The following is a 19,042-nucleotide window of genomic DNA, read 5'->3' on the forward strand; positions in this document are numbered from 1 at the left end:
TCATCACTAAAAATTGTTTAAAAAGAAAAAGCACTCTCTGCACGATCTGGGTTTTTGTTCTTAGAGTATAAAGATTTTGCCTGTAGGTTTTGTAATTTTTTACTTTAATCATTCCTCTTTATTTATTTATAAAGAGGAATTTATTTATTTATTTATTTATTTATATATTTTATGTCTTATTAAAAATGCAATTGAACTTAAGCTGCAATACAGGACCCCAATCAGTCTCCAAACCATGTACATGATGTAAAAGTGGCTAAATATAAAAATCTGTAGTAAATTTACAAAAGCATGATCAATAGGTGCACACAAAAAATCTTTAATCTACATGAAGTCATGTCTGCCTTAACAGAGTTTCTTAAAATAGTCCAGTGAGAGACCTAATTCTTCTTAGCAACATTTAGAGTACAGGCACGTGGACTTCTTGGGAGTATTTAATAGAGTGGAATGTTGTTTAGAGGAAATTTCCACAGTAGTGAGGGGGCTGGGTGAGGGGGCTGGGTAACTATGAAGCTTCTGGTTATTCTTACTTACAGTAAATCAAATCCAATCAAATTACCGCATGAGCTGTCTGTCATTCTTTAATATTCGATTCATTTTCTGCCTTGACTGCTTATAAGAATAGAGGATCAACAAGAAGTTTCACATTGCGATGAAAATTTATCCTTTAGAAAGGAGGTTTTAAAACTCAGCACTTAAATTTAAAGTTTAACTCCGTCCCACCAAGAGACCGGCTCACTCTGCCTGACAAAGAGCTCAGCTCTAACACTCTGACACTAAGCTGAAGAGTTTAAGAAGAAAGCCAGCTCTGAAGAATTTTACAAGACTTTGCCTTTTTCCCTTCAGAGCAGGGAGGTATTTTTTGTAATATACTTATATATAAAGAATGGGAGATTATGATGACGATACAGCATTTCTTGGACAGAGCGGTCCTTACTTCTGGACCACATTCTTTCTCCTAAATGTTGTTTTTGTGTCAACCGGATTCAACGGGCTTTACATTGTCTTTGTTGGAGCAGCTCCGAAACACCACTGTTTGATTCCAGACGTCAACCTGACCGAGGAGTGGAGAGATGCCATCATTCCCTTTACGATAGTGGATGGTGAGGAAGTTCAGAGCCAGTGCAGCAGATATAAGATAGACGTAGTTAGAAATCTTTCTGCACAAGGATATATTCCTGGAAGAGAAGTTAACCTGACAACCCTGGAGCAGGAGGGATGTTTAGATGGATGGAATTACAGCAAAGAAATCTACCAATCCACTATAGTCACTGAGGTCAGTACCATATTATTATGATTACTAACATGAAATTCCAGTTTTGAAAGCTTTAAGCTGTTTTTTTATTATGTAATTCGCGTCTTTTACAGTGGGACCTTGTTTGTGACAACCAATGGAAAGTTCCATTTGCATCCTCGAGTCTATTTGTGGGATATCTCATTGGGTCCCTAGTCTCAGGACAGCTTTCAGACAGGTATTTTACTCCTAATTATCCTTTTTCTACTTACCCTGAATCCACCCTGTATAATTATACCTACATTGACTTAATTATAAGACATTTTCTGTCATTTACTATATACTCCAAGTCTGTTAGTTTCTCTAAATCAAGTCTGTTCATACAGTGCTGATTACAGTAGTGTCTGAAAAATAAATAGCTGGCAAATGACACTGATTTCAGAACAGTTCAAAAAAAAACCTATAGCCACACTATATAGTGGAATTAATGACAGCAGCCCCATCTGCTGTTATAAGAGGGATGGTGCTAACACACGGGCTAATATAGTTTTGTATTTAACATAAATTTTTATTTCCTTATTCAGTTTCTAATGTTTCCAATTTCGGTTCATTTCCAAAGAGGGTTTGTTCATTTAGCTGTAATGTTTGTTTGTTTTTTTACACCTTAACTGTAGCTATTTGATTGCATTTCCTCACCAAAAGAAAACAAACCACATGCATTTATAAATGCTCTGTATCTGTGAATAAATATCTGCGATATATACGATTCCTTTCTAATCAGGTTTGGAAGGAAGAAGGTTGTTTTTATGTCTCTTGGGGTCCAGTGTCTCTCCGTCCTGCTTCAGTCCTTTTCTCATTCGTGGAGGATGTTCTGCATCATGTACCTCTGGGTTGGAGCCTCTCAGATATCCCTCTACATTTCTGCATTTGTTCTAGGTTTGAAATATAATTTAAACATGTGTTTGGTATGATTCCTCTGTCTGCCTTCAGTAACAAGCTTGTCACTAACGATTTATGATTTCATCTTGGATAGGAACTGAGGTTTTGAGTAAAACTATGCGTGTGCTGTTCACAACTCTCGGAGCCTTCCTTTTCTACTGCATTGGGTACATGACACTTCCTTGGATTGCATACGGCATCAGAGAATGGAGGACTCTGGTTGCAGTTCTGTCAACAACCTCTCTGATAAACTTTCCTCTGTGGTGGTATGTTTTTTATGATATCCAGTGATTTTTATTCCAATATTCATGCATAAATGCAAAGTCAATTACACTGTCAATAACTGTGAAGAAAATAGACTCTAAAACTATGTTGGTTGGGCAGGTTTATCCCAGAGTCTCCTCGATGGCTGATGACTCAGGGGAGAGTCAAAGAGGCCGAGGCCATTGTCAGAGAAGCTGCAAGTAAAAATAAAGTTCAGGCTCCACCTGTAATCTTTAAAGAATCTGAGGTGAGGTTCATTCATTGTTATTAATATTAGTATTAATATATGCATTTGTCTAACATTCAGGTCCATATCTAGTATTTTCTAAAAATGGAAAAACAAATTTAGGGTTACATTTCTGGAAATTTGACATACAGAATGAGCCACAACATTAAAACCACTGACAGATGAAACAAATAGCATTTGTCTTCTCATTCCAATGCATTATTTTGCCGGAAAAACCTTGGGTCTTGGCATTCTTGTGCATGTTACTTTAACATGTATCACCCACCTAAACGCTGTTGCAGACCCACTCCCCACATCGTAGCAACACTCTCCGACGGCACCGGCCTCCCTCTGCAGGACAGTGCACCATGCCACACTGCCAAACCTGCTTAGGGGGGTACTACAAAGAGCCCAAAGTGTTGACCCAGATCTGAGTCCGATCAGATATGTGGGATGCAGCGGAACAAGCCAGATCTACAGATGTCCAACCCTGGAACCCAAAGGATCCACCGTTAATGTCCCAGTGCCAGACATCACATTCAGGCCTTCAAGGGTCAGAGCTGTTTTATTGGCATGAGGGGCACCTGCACAATGCTACATAGGTGGTTTCAATGTTGTGGCTGACAGGTGTACGCTGGTAGTTTTAATATTCACAGACTAAATGTAAAAATGTGACTCTAGAGGCCACATTGAATATTTTAGTCATTCACATTTTTTTGCCCCTGGAGAGGGAAGCTGGGGAAGTTTGTGTTTTGTCTTGCTGGAGGTTTCCTCTTCCCGTACATGTCTGTTTATTTTATTGTCATTCTCCATAGCCTGAGTAAAAACCTGAGTAAAAGCCATGTGGACAGCTTCCTTGAGGCTACCACATGTTAAAATTTCAGATAACTGCGATGGTTGAATGCACTATTTCATCATTTCTCTTTCTTAATGTTTTATTATAAGTTGCTTTCTTGAATAGAAATCTAGTGCTAGTGTTTGGAATTAAGAATCATTCCTCAGATTACTATAAGATTAAAATACAGTACAATCTCACCCATTCATATCCACATAATGCTTTTTCCTTGGACAAAGCCCACATATAATCTGCTTATGATATACTGACAATAGTCTATGTACAAAAGTAGAAGTTCAAATCACATAAATTATATTCTGTCTCCATTTAACACCCAGGAATTGCCTCTTTTCAAGACATATACCATGCTTGATATTCTGAAATCCAAGAATCTGAGATGTATCACACTGATGTGTCTCCTTTTATGGTACGTTTTATGGTTGCTTTCACCTTTTTCTGACATTTTAGGTTTTTGTAATTCAGCAAAAATAGTCAGTGTGAACAGATGCCTGACTTGACCTTTATATAATAACACAAATATTGGTAAATAATGACACTGTACCTTTCTTTTCTTGTATTTTCAGGATGGCAATAAACATTGGGTATTTTGGTTTATCGCTGAACACTTCCAACCTCAGTGGCAACCCATTTGTGAACTGTTTTTTGTCTGCTACAACCGAAGTCCCCTGCTTACATAGTCTCTACGTGGCTGCTTAAAACATGTCCCAGAAGAGTGCTCCTTTCATTGTTCCTTATCATTGGAGGAGGAGTTCTTCTGCTCATCCAGTTCATCCCTGACAGTAAGGTTTCCCTTCTTACAAAGTAAAGCTCTAATATCATGAAACCAAAAAACAATTAAGTCTCTCTCTATTTCTTCTCTCCTCAGCCCTTCACAATGTTGCTCTGGCATTAGAAATGACTGGAAAGTTTGGCTTCACTATGGCCTTCAGCATCGTGTACATCTATACTGCTGAGATTTACCCCACAGTACTCAGGAATATTGGCATGGGGATGTGCTCCTCAGCTGCACGTGTTGGCAGTATCACAGCACCTTATGTCATTTTTTTAGGTACACAGATGTTAGATATCTCACACAGACACTGCATTGGCTTAGTCATACAATGATATAGCGTAGGTACCTAAAAAACCAGCACAGAATAACAGCAGTGGTATGTAAAAATATTAAATAGTCAGGTAAAAGTATGTCTTGCAGCATCTCATGTAAACTTGAAGTAAACATAGATTTGTAGATGCTTAACATTTCATGAGGTTATACATTTAGGTATCTAAAAGTATGCCATTTTCTAAAGTTGACTTTTGTTCCTTTATTATTTCTAGGTACGTATAATAAAGTTCTGCCTTATATTTTAATGGGAAGTCTCACAATTGCTTCCTCTGTGGTTAACCTCTTCCTTCCGGAGACCCTTCATAAAGATCTTCCGGAAACCGTGGAGCAGATGCAAAAATGTCAGGGGTGAGGGCAGTTCACGCATCACATGTAGATATGATCAAAGTGCTAAATGTCTCACATGTGGGCTGTAGAACACGTCAGAAATTGATTTTAGTATTTGTCAATGCATAATTTCTGAGAACACTTAGATTGATTGACTTCCTGATAAGGTGATGTGCATGTTGTAAAAGGGCAATATATTTTTTTATGCTACATACCTTCAAATGTGAAGAAATAGAAAATAACATTTTTCTCTTTTTTTCACTTTTTTTGTAATTTCAGGCTTTGCAGTGGACCAAAAGAAGAAGAAATCCATAACAAATGCAGCAATAGTTAACCCACCCATACCATGTGAGGCCCATTCTGATGGGCAAGCTCTTTCTCTTTAGTTTATTTGATGTTAAGCGTCTTTTGCGTGAAAGTGACCATCTGAAATCCCAAAATAAAATCCCACAAGCATGCTAAGATTGTGAATTCAAGAATTCCTATAAGTATTTAGACATATTGCAAATAAAAACATTATTCATTTTTTACGGAATTGAATGGTCACAAAATTCAAGTAAAAAATTAACATTTGAACCCTATTAGCGCACAGTTCTGGTTTTGTGTTTTAACAGCTAATACCACATTTAACATCATTGTCTATTTTATTGTTTTTACTGCCAGTGAAAAGTTTGATTTACTGTAATAAAAAGCATCATGCTACCATACTAATAAAGAAAAGGGTACAGTCAGCAGGTCTTAAGCTTAGTTAACATAAAATCTGGAAATGGCTAGCAGTTTGCTTGATTATGTCCAAAGGTAGCAAACTTCACCTGCCAGCATATCTGAAGCTTACTAATTAACTTGTAATATCTTGTTTGTTTAAGAGAAGACAGAGCAAGGAGTTCTGGGATACCCCAACCCCCAATATTGAAATGGGGAGACTTGAAACCATTTAAGTGTTACAAATCTTTGACTGAATCAATGCACAAGATGTTAATAGATTACATGTTTGTTTTACTGTTTTTTCAAATAAATTGTCATTGAATATTTGTTGTTAAATGTTGTTTGTTTATTTTTATGTCTTTTTTAAATATATGCTCTCTATTAATTTGTTGGGCCACTTCAAGCTGTTTTGAAATGAGAAATATAAACCACATATTGATACATATCACTTGTTCTACAATACTGTGATTATGAATTGCTATAAAATGCAGTGAAGAAATCAGAGGTTAACGGGAGATGGAACCAAGCAGTGCTGTTAACAATGGTGTCTCTCTAAGCTGTCATATGCTCCAAGCCTATTTAGTGAATTCTGTCATAACTGTATCAAGATAAATTCCTCTTGAGTTGCTGTCCCACATTAAGCTTTTGAAGCTTTAGCTTTAGCTTTAGCTTTGGAAATGTCTCAGCTGTCATTATGTAAAATGTATTAAAAACCTGTATGAAACACAAATAGAAGAGACCTAAAAAATGACACTTTACATAACTATCTGACCTCCTAGATTAAATGAGCTATATATCAATTCTGAGCTCTAAGTACTAAGAAAACATTTTGCTTTAAATGTTAAGAAATTTAGTCACAAAATGGACAGCATAAAAATCATGACACCTTCGCAACTGGCCATCAGTATCCTCCTGAACAGATTTTTTTGGCACCTTTTATTTTATGTAATTGAATGATTGCACAAAGTATATTACTGATCTAATAACTAGAAATTCTAACTTAACCCTTTAAGACCTACCATAGAACCAAGTCCGCCAGAGCTTATAGTATATTTTTACATGCTGTGGAGCCATTTTTGGGAGCATTTCAAGTTGCTATACATCAATACAACCATTATAGCCCACATTTTAATAATATGTCTGCATTAAGTGCATAGTAATTACATAAATTGCAAAAAAGTTTTGCAAAAAAAAAATTTAAAATCGTTTTTGATTTTTTAACATATATTTCTAGTTAGAGAAATTTAAGAGGCTTATCCCTCAAAACTGTAAATACAAAAAAGTTGCACAAACTAGTTTCCCACCAAAGGAAATTTATTTTAAGTGTCTTCATAGTTTTATTTTTGAGATACACCAATTTTCATATACTGCAGGAAAAACAAAAAAATATATTATAGTGCAAATTTGCAAAATAACAGCATATGCATCAAAATAAAATATTTCCAGCAGTGCAATATGAGTCCTAAGCATCCCAGAAATGACACAGAAAGTCATAAAGTCAAACATAACTTTTAAAAACACAAGTATAGGCTCATAAGGCCATGATGGTAAAAAACTACATTTCCGCAAAATGACGTCACTTCCGGTTTCGGGCAGGTCATGCCGGACATGTGATAGGAAAACCTCCTGTGTTGTACCAGTGCCAAAGACTTCACGCGTCAAGGACCTCAACAGCTATGGGCCGGTGGCTCTGACATCCCACCTGATGAAGACCCTGGAGCGGCTGGTCCTGGCTCAGCTTCAGCACCTGGTGAGCTCATCACTGGACCCACTTCAGTTTGCCTACCAGCCTGGCATTGGAGCGGATGATGCCGTCATTCACCTCCTACAGAAGGCCCGGTGGCTCCAGTGTCCGGCAGCCTCGCCTCTGTCAATGCGCCCCAGGGTGGCTGTGGCTACAGTGTAGCTTGCCATCACCAGTGTGTGAATGTGTGTGTGAATGGGTGGATGACTGGATGTGTAAAGCGCTTTGGGGTCCTTAGGGACTAGTAAAGCGCTATACAAATACAGGCCATTTACAGGCCATTTACCATTTTACATCGTTCCCTTCGCTCACCTGGAGACCGCTGGAAGCACTGTGAGAATCATGTTCTTTGATTTCTCCAGTGCCTTCAACACTATTCTTCCCTCGGTCCTGAAGGACAAGCTGGAGAACTCAGGAGTGGACCATCACCTCACTACCTGAATTCTGGACTACCTCACCGACAGACCACAGTATGTGAGAACTCAGGGCTGTGTGTCGGACAGTGTCGTCTGCAGTACGGGGGCCCCACAGGGAACGGTTCTGGCTCCGTTCCGCTTCACCATCTACACTGCAGACTTCTCCCACAACTCCACCCAGTGCTTCCTGCAGAAGTTCTCTGATGACTCTGCAATAGTCGGCCTCATCACTGATGGGGACGACAAGGAGTACAGAGGACTGACCCAAGACTTTGTGGACTGGTGCCAGCTGAACTACCTCCAGATCAACGCCAGTAAAACCAAGAAGCTGGTGGTAGACTTCCGCAGGCACAAACATCCTCCACTGCAACCACTGAACATCCAAGGTATGGACATTGAGGCTGTGGACAGCTACAGGTACCTTGGTGTTCATCTGAACAACAAACTGGACTGGACTCATAACTCAGACGCCCAGAGCAGGCTGTACCTGCTGCAGAGACTCAGGTCGTTTGGAGCAGAGGGCCCACTCCTTTACTCAGTTGTATACAGCATTTGTATTCTATTTTATCCTATTGTATATTTTATTCTATTTATTCTACTGTATATAGTATTTTATTCTATTCTGTTCAGTTGTGTACAGTATTTTATTCTTATTGTATTCTAATTTTGCTATATAACTTTTGCACTGTCCACTTCCTGCTGTGACAAAACAAATTTCCCACGTGTGGGACTAATAAAGGTTATCTTATCTTATCTTATCTTATCTTTAGAGAAACTATAATTGTCAAAGCAGCATCAAGATATTTTCCAGGGAAACTGGTTGTGACTTGATGCTTAAGAAGGTTAGATGATGCAACAAATCAGTTACACTGAAGTCAATCAGCAACAAGATGGTTGAATAATATTTAAAAGATCAACGTGTATGGTCGTGGCTGTAACTCAGGAGGTTGAACTGGTCATCCAGTAACTGGAAGGCTGGTAGTTTGAGCACAAAGTTTTGATGTCAAAGCATCTTTGGGAAAGTTAATGAACCCCAAGTTGGCATCTGAAATGTTAATGTTCAATAGAAAGCATTTAGTTGTAAAAAAATAAAAAGTGCTTGTTTGAATGGGTGTCAACGCATGAATGAGACATGTTGTATAAAACACGTTGATGCTCCAGTAGAACAGAAATACTGTATAAGATCCAGTCCCTTTTCCATTTACTAAATAAAGGTAACACCATCATATGAAATTAATAAGCGATGGTGATGGCTTAATTTGTGACTGTTTTAAAGTGATTTTAAAGTAAACTTTAACATCCAATTTAAGTTTTTCTTTGATGTGTCCAGGTCATCGTTTGGTTACATTGATATTGTCAGATATTGTAGTTATATTGTTAGTATTGTTGTCTTCTCATTGGCTGCTCTCTCAGGGAAGCGTAAAGGCCATTCTGGAAGAAGCTGTTAAGAAGAATAAAGTAAGAGGCCCCTCAGAGGCTATTTCGACCCAAGCTGAAATAAGAGTCTTGGAAATATGTTGTTTGTTTGAATATGTGATCTTCACAATCTGCAAAGGTGCTAAAACGGTCAAAGGTTCTAAAAACTAGATGAAAGATAATTTAATTATGATGTAGTTTCATTGGCTTGGACTTTTTATCATCTGGAAGTAATATAGCAGAAGAGGCTAGAAAAGGCTGTAGGAGGGCTTTGTGACTTTTTTTTTTTTTTTTTTTTGGTTAAACAAATATTTCTATAAACAAATATTATTTTTGTTCCCGGTGAATATGAAAAGTATTTGGTTAAGACTTGCTTACACCAAGAGACTCGAGTTCCTGTTGTCTTTTGGCTCAGGTTTGCATTTCAGGTTAGCCTGTTTGTGTTAGGTCACTCATTATATCACTTTGTACCATGTGTGCAGAAGTCGTGTTTCATTTACAGATCTAGGATCCAAAGTTTAACTACAGTTTCATCTTGTTGTTTTCCTCCCCACACCTTGATGATTTGTTGTCTATGAAGAAAAAAACATTACATTTCTGTGGTATGTGTACAGTTTCCACATATAATGTGAAAAGTATTAAAACCAAGAGATGAAAATGTAAACTTTAGTCATATGCATAAGCTAGATACAGTACAAACATTTGGTTATTTAAGTCTCGAAACTGCACCTAATTCGTTTGATATTTGGTTGTGTATTTTGCATTTCCAGTCTTACAATTTTACTCTGAAGTCTCTACACTGTAAAATCTAATTATTTCCAAGAACTTCAAAAAATAATGTAAAACTCATTGCCTCAAAAAAAAAACAACTAAGCTTTGTAATTGAAATAACTAAATTAGGGTAACTCATTTGTTATGAGTACTCTGTCTTAGCAGGATCGCTGTCATCATCATTAACTACTACACTTCAACCCCTAACACATCAAACCAGCATGTCAACCATTACTTAAGCTGCTTCTCATCTGCTGAGGGAGGTTCCAGCTTACAGAAGTGTCTTGGTACTGCTTCAGTAATGCTCCAGAACCTTCTCCGAGTCTTCAGCTCTCTTCCTCCATCCTGATCCTCTGTGTCCACACCATCCCAAGAGGTAATGCTTCAGAAAAATGCATTGCTAGATCATCGTGTCACCAAGACCCTATTTTCTTAACTTAATAAACAGCATACTCACTCTTGGCTTGCATTGTGATTTTATTTACTGTTCCCGACCCATGTATTCACGCCTTCCTTCGTTCGCATGCAAGTGATCCCTTTTGGTGCACATTATCAGATTTGCTTGGTGCCCCGGTTAAAGTGGCACCATCTCTTAGCTAACCTTTGGTAGCCCACTCTACAGAGAGAGTATGTGCAACCTGTTCAATTTGCTTCAAAAGCAAGGCTCGTTCCTGCCTTCAGCTCTTTTGCAACCACTCCTGTCAGCCACCTCTGTATTCCAACTGCATTCCCTCACATATTTTCTCAGACAGACAGACATTCCCAATTTATATATTGTTTTTGCGTGAAGTACTAGGCACAAAAGTTAGCTTGTTCTCAGGATTCTAGTTCAACAATCAAAAAGAAAGGGCTAATCAGGAGCTTAAAGCTGCCCTGTGCTGTATCACTACCTCAATCCCTCCTTCTGAAGGCCCCATGGTCCTTGGGTTAAGTATGCTCACTAACCGCCTCACCATTTGAAGCTTCATTGAGATGTCAACCGTCTTTGCTTCCAGTCCAGGAGGGGGAGACTGTGGTGCTCTCTTTACAACATCCCCAGCATCATTAACACATCAGCTGTCTATCTCAAGCTTCCAACATCTTTTAAGATCCAGCCTACTTTTTATGTTTCCCAAATGAAACCTTTTCTTCCAGCCCTTTTTGCATGCTGGCCCATCAGCATGTACCCGCCCAGGTAGTGGACAATAAACCTGGTTACACGGTTCACAGGTTTTTGGGCATTCAAAGATAAGATAAGGTCCCACCTCAATCCTTTGCAATATTCTCTTTGTAATGAAAATAAATAATTCTGAAATATTCTGAAATAATCCAATTTATTAAGTCATGGTATCTGTTCTATTTCAAAAGTTCTATTTTACTTGTTTTTGTTTTGAAATTTTATTCTGTGCACAGTATTTGGTATGTCTAATTTACCTAACCTACTGTGAAGAAAACATCAAAGTCATTGAAAATATTAAAATCTAAATAAAATACTTTTCAAAATCTTGTGTAACTGTGGTCATAATGCACTAGTCTCCTCAGCTACAGGATATTCACTTGTTTAGCACAACAAAACATGTGCTAAAGCTCAAATAGTGTTGTAAAAAAAACTTTATGTAACTGTGTAACCTCCCATATCAGGTGAGGCATATAAAACCTGAGCTCAGCTTTACAGTTCACAACCTCTGAAATCTCTTAGACCAATAGTGCTCATCCGATCTTCTGGCTATTCAGCACTGACTCTTTTAAGTATGAAGGATTTTGGTGAAGTAACGAATACGGTAAAAATCAGAGACTATGACACCATCACAGCTTTTCTTGGATCTTGGGGACCCTTTCAGCTCAGGATTTTTTTAGCACTGGCCATAAGCATTCTCCCAAATGGATTTATTGGCGGCTATATAGTATTCATAGGTGCTATTCCATCTCACGAATGCTATATTCCTGAAAACTACAACATCAGCGAGATGTGGAAAAACGTGACAATCCCATTGGAAACTGTTAGTGGCAATGCAAAGCGGAGTTCCTGTTCAAGGCTTAACTTGGATGTGGTCAGGAACTACTCTCAGAACAATATTATCCCAAATGTCGATGTGAACGTTAGTGAAATACCTTGGGAGAGTTGTATAGATGGGTGGTTACACAGCAAAAGCATCTACCAGTCAACTATTGTTACCGAGGTGAGAAATTTGTCATGATTTTATTTAGCATCATAAATTTATCTAGAACATGCATGCACAAGGTATAGCATTGATCTGCCAATCTAGTAACTAGAAATTCTTATCAGTGTTACCAGATGTGCTTTTAAGTGAAGTGCCTGGCATGGAGCTGGATGTGAAGAATTTCAGACAAGATAGTTTTACATAGACTTTTCCATGACATGATTAAGCTATTATGCAAAGTAAAACTAATTCATGTAAACTGCTAAACTATGGCAGCCCACCAGGTACAACAACAACAGGTCAAAATGCCAAACTTTCATTTACTACTCTTATACACAGGGTTCATGGTGTGTGATATTATTATTAATGGGAAATTAAGCAGCAACTAGAAGTCGAGCAAGTAATTATTTGTACATTAGTGCCGTAAAAAAACAAACACAAATGCTTGTTAAAATATAATCTTGCTTAAAGATGACTGTTTCAAGAATTATGCAGACTGAAAGAAGTCACACAAACACTTGAATTTACTCAGCAACCAGCAGCATCCTGCATCATGTTTTTAATGTTACTGTCAATTAAAGTTGCATTACAGTTACAATGGATTTAAGATTAATGCTCTTTAGTTTATTAGTCCTTTTCATCTTATTCAAACATCTCTCTCATGCCACAGGTGAGGATTTTGACTTACATTTTTTATAAAGTTTGACAGTTCCTTGTTTTCCCCAGTGATTGCAAAGCATTCAAGCATCAAAACAACATCAAACCACAATGTTTCCTCTACATCATGCAAATTTAAAAGACTAAAACAATAACTATCCTAACATAAACTGATTTTTTCTCACTTTCTATCAGTATATGTGTATATGAGTTAAAAGTAGGTGTTTTACAAATTGTATGTGTGATTAAATTCTCCCCGTACTGGGAAGACTAACTGATAGTTATTATGAAAAATTAATGAAGTTATTGGTGTTGTTGCACAAACAATTACCTGGAACTATTAAAAAATAAAAGTTGTTCTACCTGTGGGAGAGTTACTCTTACTTTACATATTCAGAAGTCATAGATACTGTGAGTTCTTATTCTATTCTTGTCTTCAACTAGTTACTGAGAATTCCAGTCAGTAAAATATCAGCATATCATGAAAACACCCTCCAAGATGTAGCCCATGCAGGACCCCGTTGCCTACAGTGGGATTTCAGAACTTATCACCATATTACCTTAGATTTAAAACCTACCACTAATTTAAATTGTGATCTGAGTCACCTGTCATTTCTTTATTAGTTGACAGATTTGCAGATGTATACAACAAATTGTGAGTGAAAACGATGTACTGATTTTGCAGTGGGACTTGGTTTGTGAGAATGCATACAAACTTCCACTCACCAGCTCCATTTATTATGTTGGTGTGCTACTGGGAGCGTTGATCTCAGGTCTGGTGTCCGACAGGTCTGTACTCCACACAACAATGTTTGAACAGTATTTGTGTTGATCTAGTCTACTAGACTGTGTTTCCTTACAGATACGGAAGGAGACCAATACTCTTTATCATGATGCTGCTTCAAACTGTATCAATCACAGCACAGATATTCTCCCCGAGCTGGGAGATTTTCACCTTCATTTTCTTTTTGGTGGGTGCTGGGGGATTCTCCAACTACATCATTGCATTTGTGCTAGGTATGTTTTCCTAATAAGGAATGAGATTTTTTATGCTGCACAGACATTAAGTAATTTTGTCTGTGCATGAAGTACAAGTCAATTGCTTGGATGTACAATAAAATTTAGGAAGCCCTAAATGAAAGAATAAAGAAATCAAGAAATAAGCAAACATAATTCCTAACTGTTATATAGACATACTATGTATCACTTATGCACAGCTCGTGTTACAACCTCAAAAACTACATATTAATTGTGCTTCATGCCAGACCATAATGGTTTATCTGATTTGATAAGTAAGACAGTAAGACAGACTGCACTAATGCTCAGTTTCAGAACTTTCCTTGTAACAATATTACAAATTTTCCAAAATGTTGTTTTTGACATTTACAGGTTCAGAAATTCTAAGCCCAAAAACCAGAGTGGCGTTTTGTTCTCTTGGAGTTTTTATGGGCTCAGCACTGGGGTACATGGCAATGCCTGGAGCAGCCTACTTCCTCCGGGAATGGCGGTTGCTGCTGATTCCAATGGCTGCCTGTGGATTGATCTACATCCCTCTGTGGTGGTGAGACTTTTTCATTTGTTGCATTATGGCTTGTGTCCTGAAAGTTGTTTTCAACTCGAGAAAAAGATATAATTTCTTATTGGAGGGTAATGCATTAATTTATAGTTCAAGATAGCAAAACACCAGCTTTTACTTCATAGTTTGTTTGTTTAAGGTTAAATACAGTAGGGGGTAACACTGTCATTTTCACTGTTATAAACCATATGATTGGAAAAGTGTATATTTTCATTGGCAGTATTAAAACTGTCTAATTTATAGAAAAAATGTTGCATACTCTTTGTTTCATTTTTCCACTTAACTTGTCAAAAACATTAATCCCCTGAGAGAAAAGGTTCATTTTACCAGATTTAGCTAATAGCTAATTTTCATCTTGAAAGGCCAATAAGTAAAATATCAACTCAACTGAAAACATCCTCCAAGCTGTAGCCCAGGCCAGCCGGATGTTTCTCCGGTTAGTTTGTTAAACTCTGACTCCAAAACATGTCAGCATATTAGAAATTTACAGCCTTATATGGTAAACAGACCCAAAATTTGCAACGTGATCTGAATTCCTTGTCAGTCATGTTGATCACTTGTTTTGTTTTTTATGAATGGTGTGCTGCCTTGAACTGTGGGACATGATCATCTCCTTTCTTTTTGTGAAGGATAGTCCAGCATATTCTACACTAGATGCGCAAATAGTGAAATCACTGAAGCACTTTTCCTGAACATTTATACAGATCAATCAGCTCTTGTCATGGCTGCCATTCAGATACTGGGTCATTTCACTACTTTAGGATCGTTCCTAAACAAAAACGACTATTCAACCTCAACCAACAAACAGCTAACTCAACAAGATGTTTTGGTAGGGATGTCGTCAATGTCTTGCTTTACTATCAGATAAATGATTAAGTTTGTGTTTCTCTGAAAATATTATGTTGCCACTGTGTTTGTCTGCTCAGGATAGTCCCAGAGTCTCCTCGCTGGCTGATCTCTCAAGGAAGAGTAAACGAGGCTGAAGCAATCCTGAAGCACGCTGCAAAGCTGAACAAAGTAGAGCCGCCACAGGCAATTTTTACACAAGCTGAGGTAAGTGCATCAGCAAGTTGGTGATTTTAAATCAGAATGTGTTTTGAGAAATGTGCATTAGGTTAGAATAAAACTAAAACCTTTGACATTTGCACCATGATTATGCTTGTCTCTTGGCTTAGGTTTGCATTTCAAGTTAGCCTATTTTTTTTATACAAATTCATTATATGGCTTTATAGCACATATGCAGAAGTCTGCAGGTCCAGGATCCAAAGTTTAACCAAAGTACCACTTTGTCTGTTTTTTGCCACAGATTGAAGATGCGCTCACAATGAAGGAGGAGAAGCAAAACATTTTGGTCATTGTGAAAAGCTGCAATATATTCTCTATTACACTGATATGTTCGCTTCTGTGGTACATCTAGAATTTGCTCATATGATTTAGGAGATTAAAAGATTTAAACCAAAATAACTGCTTTTTATGTCAAATTAAGTTTTGCTTTGAATTTCTGTGCAGGATCATCATCACCATCAGCTACTATGCTTTAGTCCTCAACACTTCCAACCTGAACGGTGACCCTTACATAAACAGCTTCTTGTCTGCTGTCGTAGAAGTTCCAGCTTACATAATTGCCTTGGTACTGCTTAAGTACTGCTCCAGGCGCTTCTGCCAGTCTTCCACGCTCTTTCTCGGAGGTGTCATGATCCTCTGTGTCCACCTCATTCCAATAGGTAATGATTAAAGTGTTACAAGCAAGTCACTTGTTAATGAGTTCACACTGTGGATGAACAAATGTTTGCACTTTGTCCTCAAAAAATGTAACAGGAACAAAACCCCATTTACTTACCTTGATAAAATAAAAATGTATTCAGAATGCATGTGACGTGTTATTTGACCAAGTTGAATACTTTTAGCTTCCACTGTGACCAAATCGGATTAAAGGGCATTACACACTGAGCGCGTGCAAAAAGAAACACAAAGTTCTAAATTTTCCAAATGCATTTTCACCAGAAAATGCACTGAGACAAAATAGGGCAGTTGAGCAGTTTTAGCACTTGTTGACAGAGTTGGAACCACATCTGAGGAGGCAGAGAAATAATTTCAGAGGGCCATTGACCCGGAGCAGTGTCTACTGTAGCTGTTCGTCTGATGTAAAATGGTATTTTTTTTAGTATTTGTATACTCGCTACTAGTGTCCGTTTTAAGTTACAATTGCACCTGTTGCCAGATGCAGTGGCCTGACTGGTCAGAGCTATTTATTTGGAACTGAAAAAAAGTTTTTGGTTCATTAAACTAAATCCTGGCAAATCGTCAAGTGAAGTTCTGCAGTCGGTGAGAATTAGAACAGATATTTTAACGTGCAAAATATTTGGACCGATCTAATGCATTGTGTGTAAAGGCCTTAAGTGCAGTCTCTTTAGCCTGGCTGCATTGTTTAAAAATGCATATTAATCGACCGATCATGAATATTTAGCACTAGCACAGCTCGAATGATTAAGTAAGGTATATTTAGCTACACGAGGAAGTTGGAAACAACACTTAGTTATGTGCATCTCTTTTGACTTTTTAGGTTGTGCTGTAATGTTAAATGTTTTTTACTTCCATAGGTTTACCAGGTGTGGCTGTTTTTCTTGAGATGTTGGGAAAGTTTGGCATCACATCAGCATTCTGTGTGGTGTATGCTGTCACATCAGAGCTGTTCCCCACAGTTATCAGAAACACAGCAATGGGGATTTGCTCCATGGCTGCACGGATTGGGACCATCATCTCCCCATTTATTATTTACTTAGGTAGGATTTTTTTTGTTTGTTTGTTTACTTCTTTGGGCCCTTTGCTTTTACCAGGACTATTTTCACCAAAGTATTTAAAGATAGCTGGATCAGTTAACCTTTTATTACATAGTAATGCTACTGTCAATAATCACAGAAAAACTTTTGCACAGGCTTAACTGTGTTACTTCTTTGTGCTGCTATTCTGTCTTTCCAATTCCATTCAATTCATTTCACAACAACAGTTGTCTCAATTGTAAGGCAAAGACTCCACAATAATACAGAGAAAAAGTCTTAACAACTTATAGTACAAAATCCCAAAGTTTTGCCCTTATTCTCTCCAATTTGTCTGCTTAACAATGCTACCAGTTCAGCTGGAACTCTGGAAAATTAAGCACATTTTTCAGTTCATAATTTTGAGAAAGAAAAAAAAATTACTTTTGCTTATTTCTTCTTCTTTTTATTTTACTAGCAACAGATAGTCTGTTTTTGTTTTGATGTCCTTATCATTTTATTTTGCATTTTTCATTTGCAGGACAAGAATTCAAGGCACTCCCCTACATACTAATGGGAGTTCTAGCAATATGTGGTGCTGTCTTATGTTTGTTGTTGCCTGAAACAAATGGAAAAATCTTGCCAGAGACTATATCACAAATGCCACAGATATGCAGGTAAGTTTAGGCATTAATATATCTACAAGCTTTATGTTTAATACCTATTTTTGTCACAGTTAAAAATTTAATGTCCCACTGTTGCTAAATGACACCTTGTTGTTCTAGCAGGAGAAAAGGAGAAAAGGAAAAGGAGGCTGAAAATGAAGCGACTCCATCTGTTTGCCAGCTCAAAGAATCTAAATTATAGTTTGGCTTCTCTATGTTTTTATTTTTTGGTTTGTTTGTTGTTTTTTGTTTTTCAGATATTCAATTGCTGCAGAACATCATGAAGCAGCATGACGTTCTGCAGCTAAACAACATGTTATACATTTTAAACCTTCTTTTCAGTGTTTTTGTGTTTTATGTCTTTTATTTTGAACTATTTTGTAACGGTACTGTATTTGTTTGTTTAGCTTACTTGTGTTATTGTGATGTTTCTTCTCATCTGCTCTGGTCGGTAAAACATTACTTAAGGTGCTGTTGTGGTGCCAAAAGCTGTATTAGACAGCTGAACCTGAGCTAGGCAGAGAGGAGAGGTGACTTGGAGGACTTCTGCTGGGTAGACCTGGTAATGCAGGAGGATGCAGAAGGAATGAACACAAAGCATCACTGGTGTATCCTTTTTAAAAATAATTATTATTATTATTATTAGTAGTATTATTATTATTATTCACTGCGTTTTACATCTGCACAAAAAAGCTGAGCTTTCTGTGATGTAATAAATATTTTCCCCAACTTCTGTATGACCTTTCTTTCAATTCCGTTTTTGTGATGACAGAAAAATAGCGCTAATATTCTGTCTATCTGGACCCTGTACGAACTATTTAATTGTGGTAAATGGGTGGGATAACTGATTGAATTTTTTTTTTTTTTTTTTTTTTTTTTTTTTGCTACTTAAAGACAACGCCACCTAGACTAAGATGAGTCTATTTTACTATTTTTAATAATTTAGGTTCCACGGGTAAGAGCAGTGTGAACAGGGACAGGGATATTTAATAAAGTATCATTTTAATTCACCCTCACTATAATCAGATAATACATAGGTATCTCTGAATAAGACATAAAAAATGTGCGTGCTTTCACCAGGGCTTGGAGGCAACGAACAAAAACAAAAGATCCTAACAAGGAAACCTTGGTGTCGCAGCAGTAGGCTATTATTACTGCGACAATGAGGCGCCTTTAGGCTACGTGGGGCTGTGTGATGACACAGTGTGTGATGTAAGATGCTTGTACATATTTTTGTTGACACA

The 19,042-nt window shown here is 37.5% G+C and overlaps 2 protein-coding genes across 2 annotated transcripts; both read left to right on the forward strand.

Moving 5' to 3' along the window:
- Window positions 1–533: 533 nt before the first annotated feature.
- On the forward strand, window positions 534–5,992 carry slc22a5 (solute carrier family 22 member 5). Its single transcript, XM_040032246.1, is given in 11 exon segments — window positions 534–1,276; window positions 1,369–1,472; window positions 2,016–2,170; window positions 2,268–2,439; window positions 2,558–2,684; window positions 3,837–3,925; window positions 4,083–4,182; window positions 4,184–4,298; window positions 4,385–4,567; window positions 4,837–4,972; window positions 5,231–5,992. Coding segments are annotated over 11 exon segments (1,626 nt in total). The 5' UTR covers window positions 534–886; the 3' UTR covers window positions 5,286–5,992.
- A 5,741-nt stretch (window positions 5,993–11,733) lies between these two features.
- Window positions 11,734–18,092, forward strand: slc22a4 (solute carrier family 22 member 4). Its single transcript, XM_040032668.1, has 10 exons — window positions 11,734–12,162; window positions 13,487–13,590; window positions 13,664–13,818; window positions 14,191–14,362; window positions 15,304–15,430; window positions 15,684–15,784; window positions 15,887–16,101; window positions 16,978–17,160; window positions 17,675–17,810; window positions 18,056–18,092. The coding sequence occupies exons 1-10, from the start codon at window positions 11,734–11,736 to the stop codon at window positions 18,090–18,092; spliced, it is 1,659 nt and encodes a 552-aa protein (XP_039888602.1).
- Window positions 18,093–19,042: the final 950 nt, after the last annotated feature.

Source organism: Simochromis diagramma, unplaced genomic scaffold, assembly GCF_900408965.1.
Source record: "Simochromis diagramma unplaced genomic scaffold, fSimDia1.1 OVJJ01000216.1, whole genome shotgun sequence".
NCBI lineage: Eukaryota > Metazoa > Chordata > Actinopteri > Cichliformes > Cichlidae > Simochromis > Simochromis diagramma.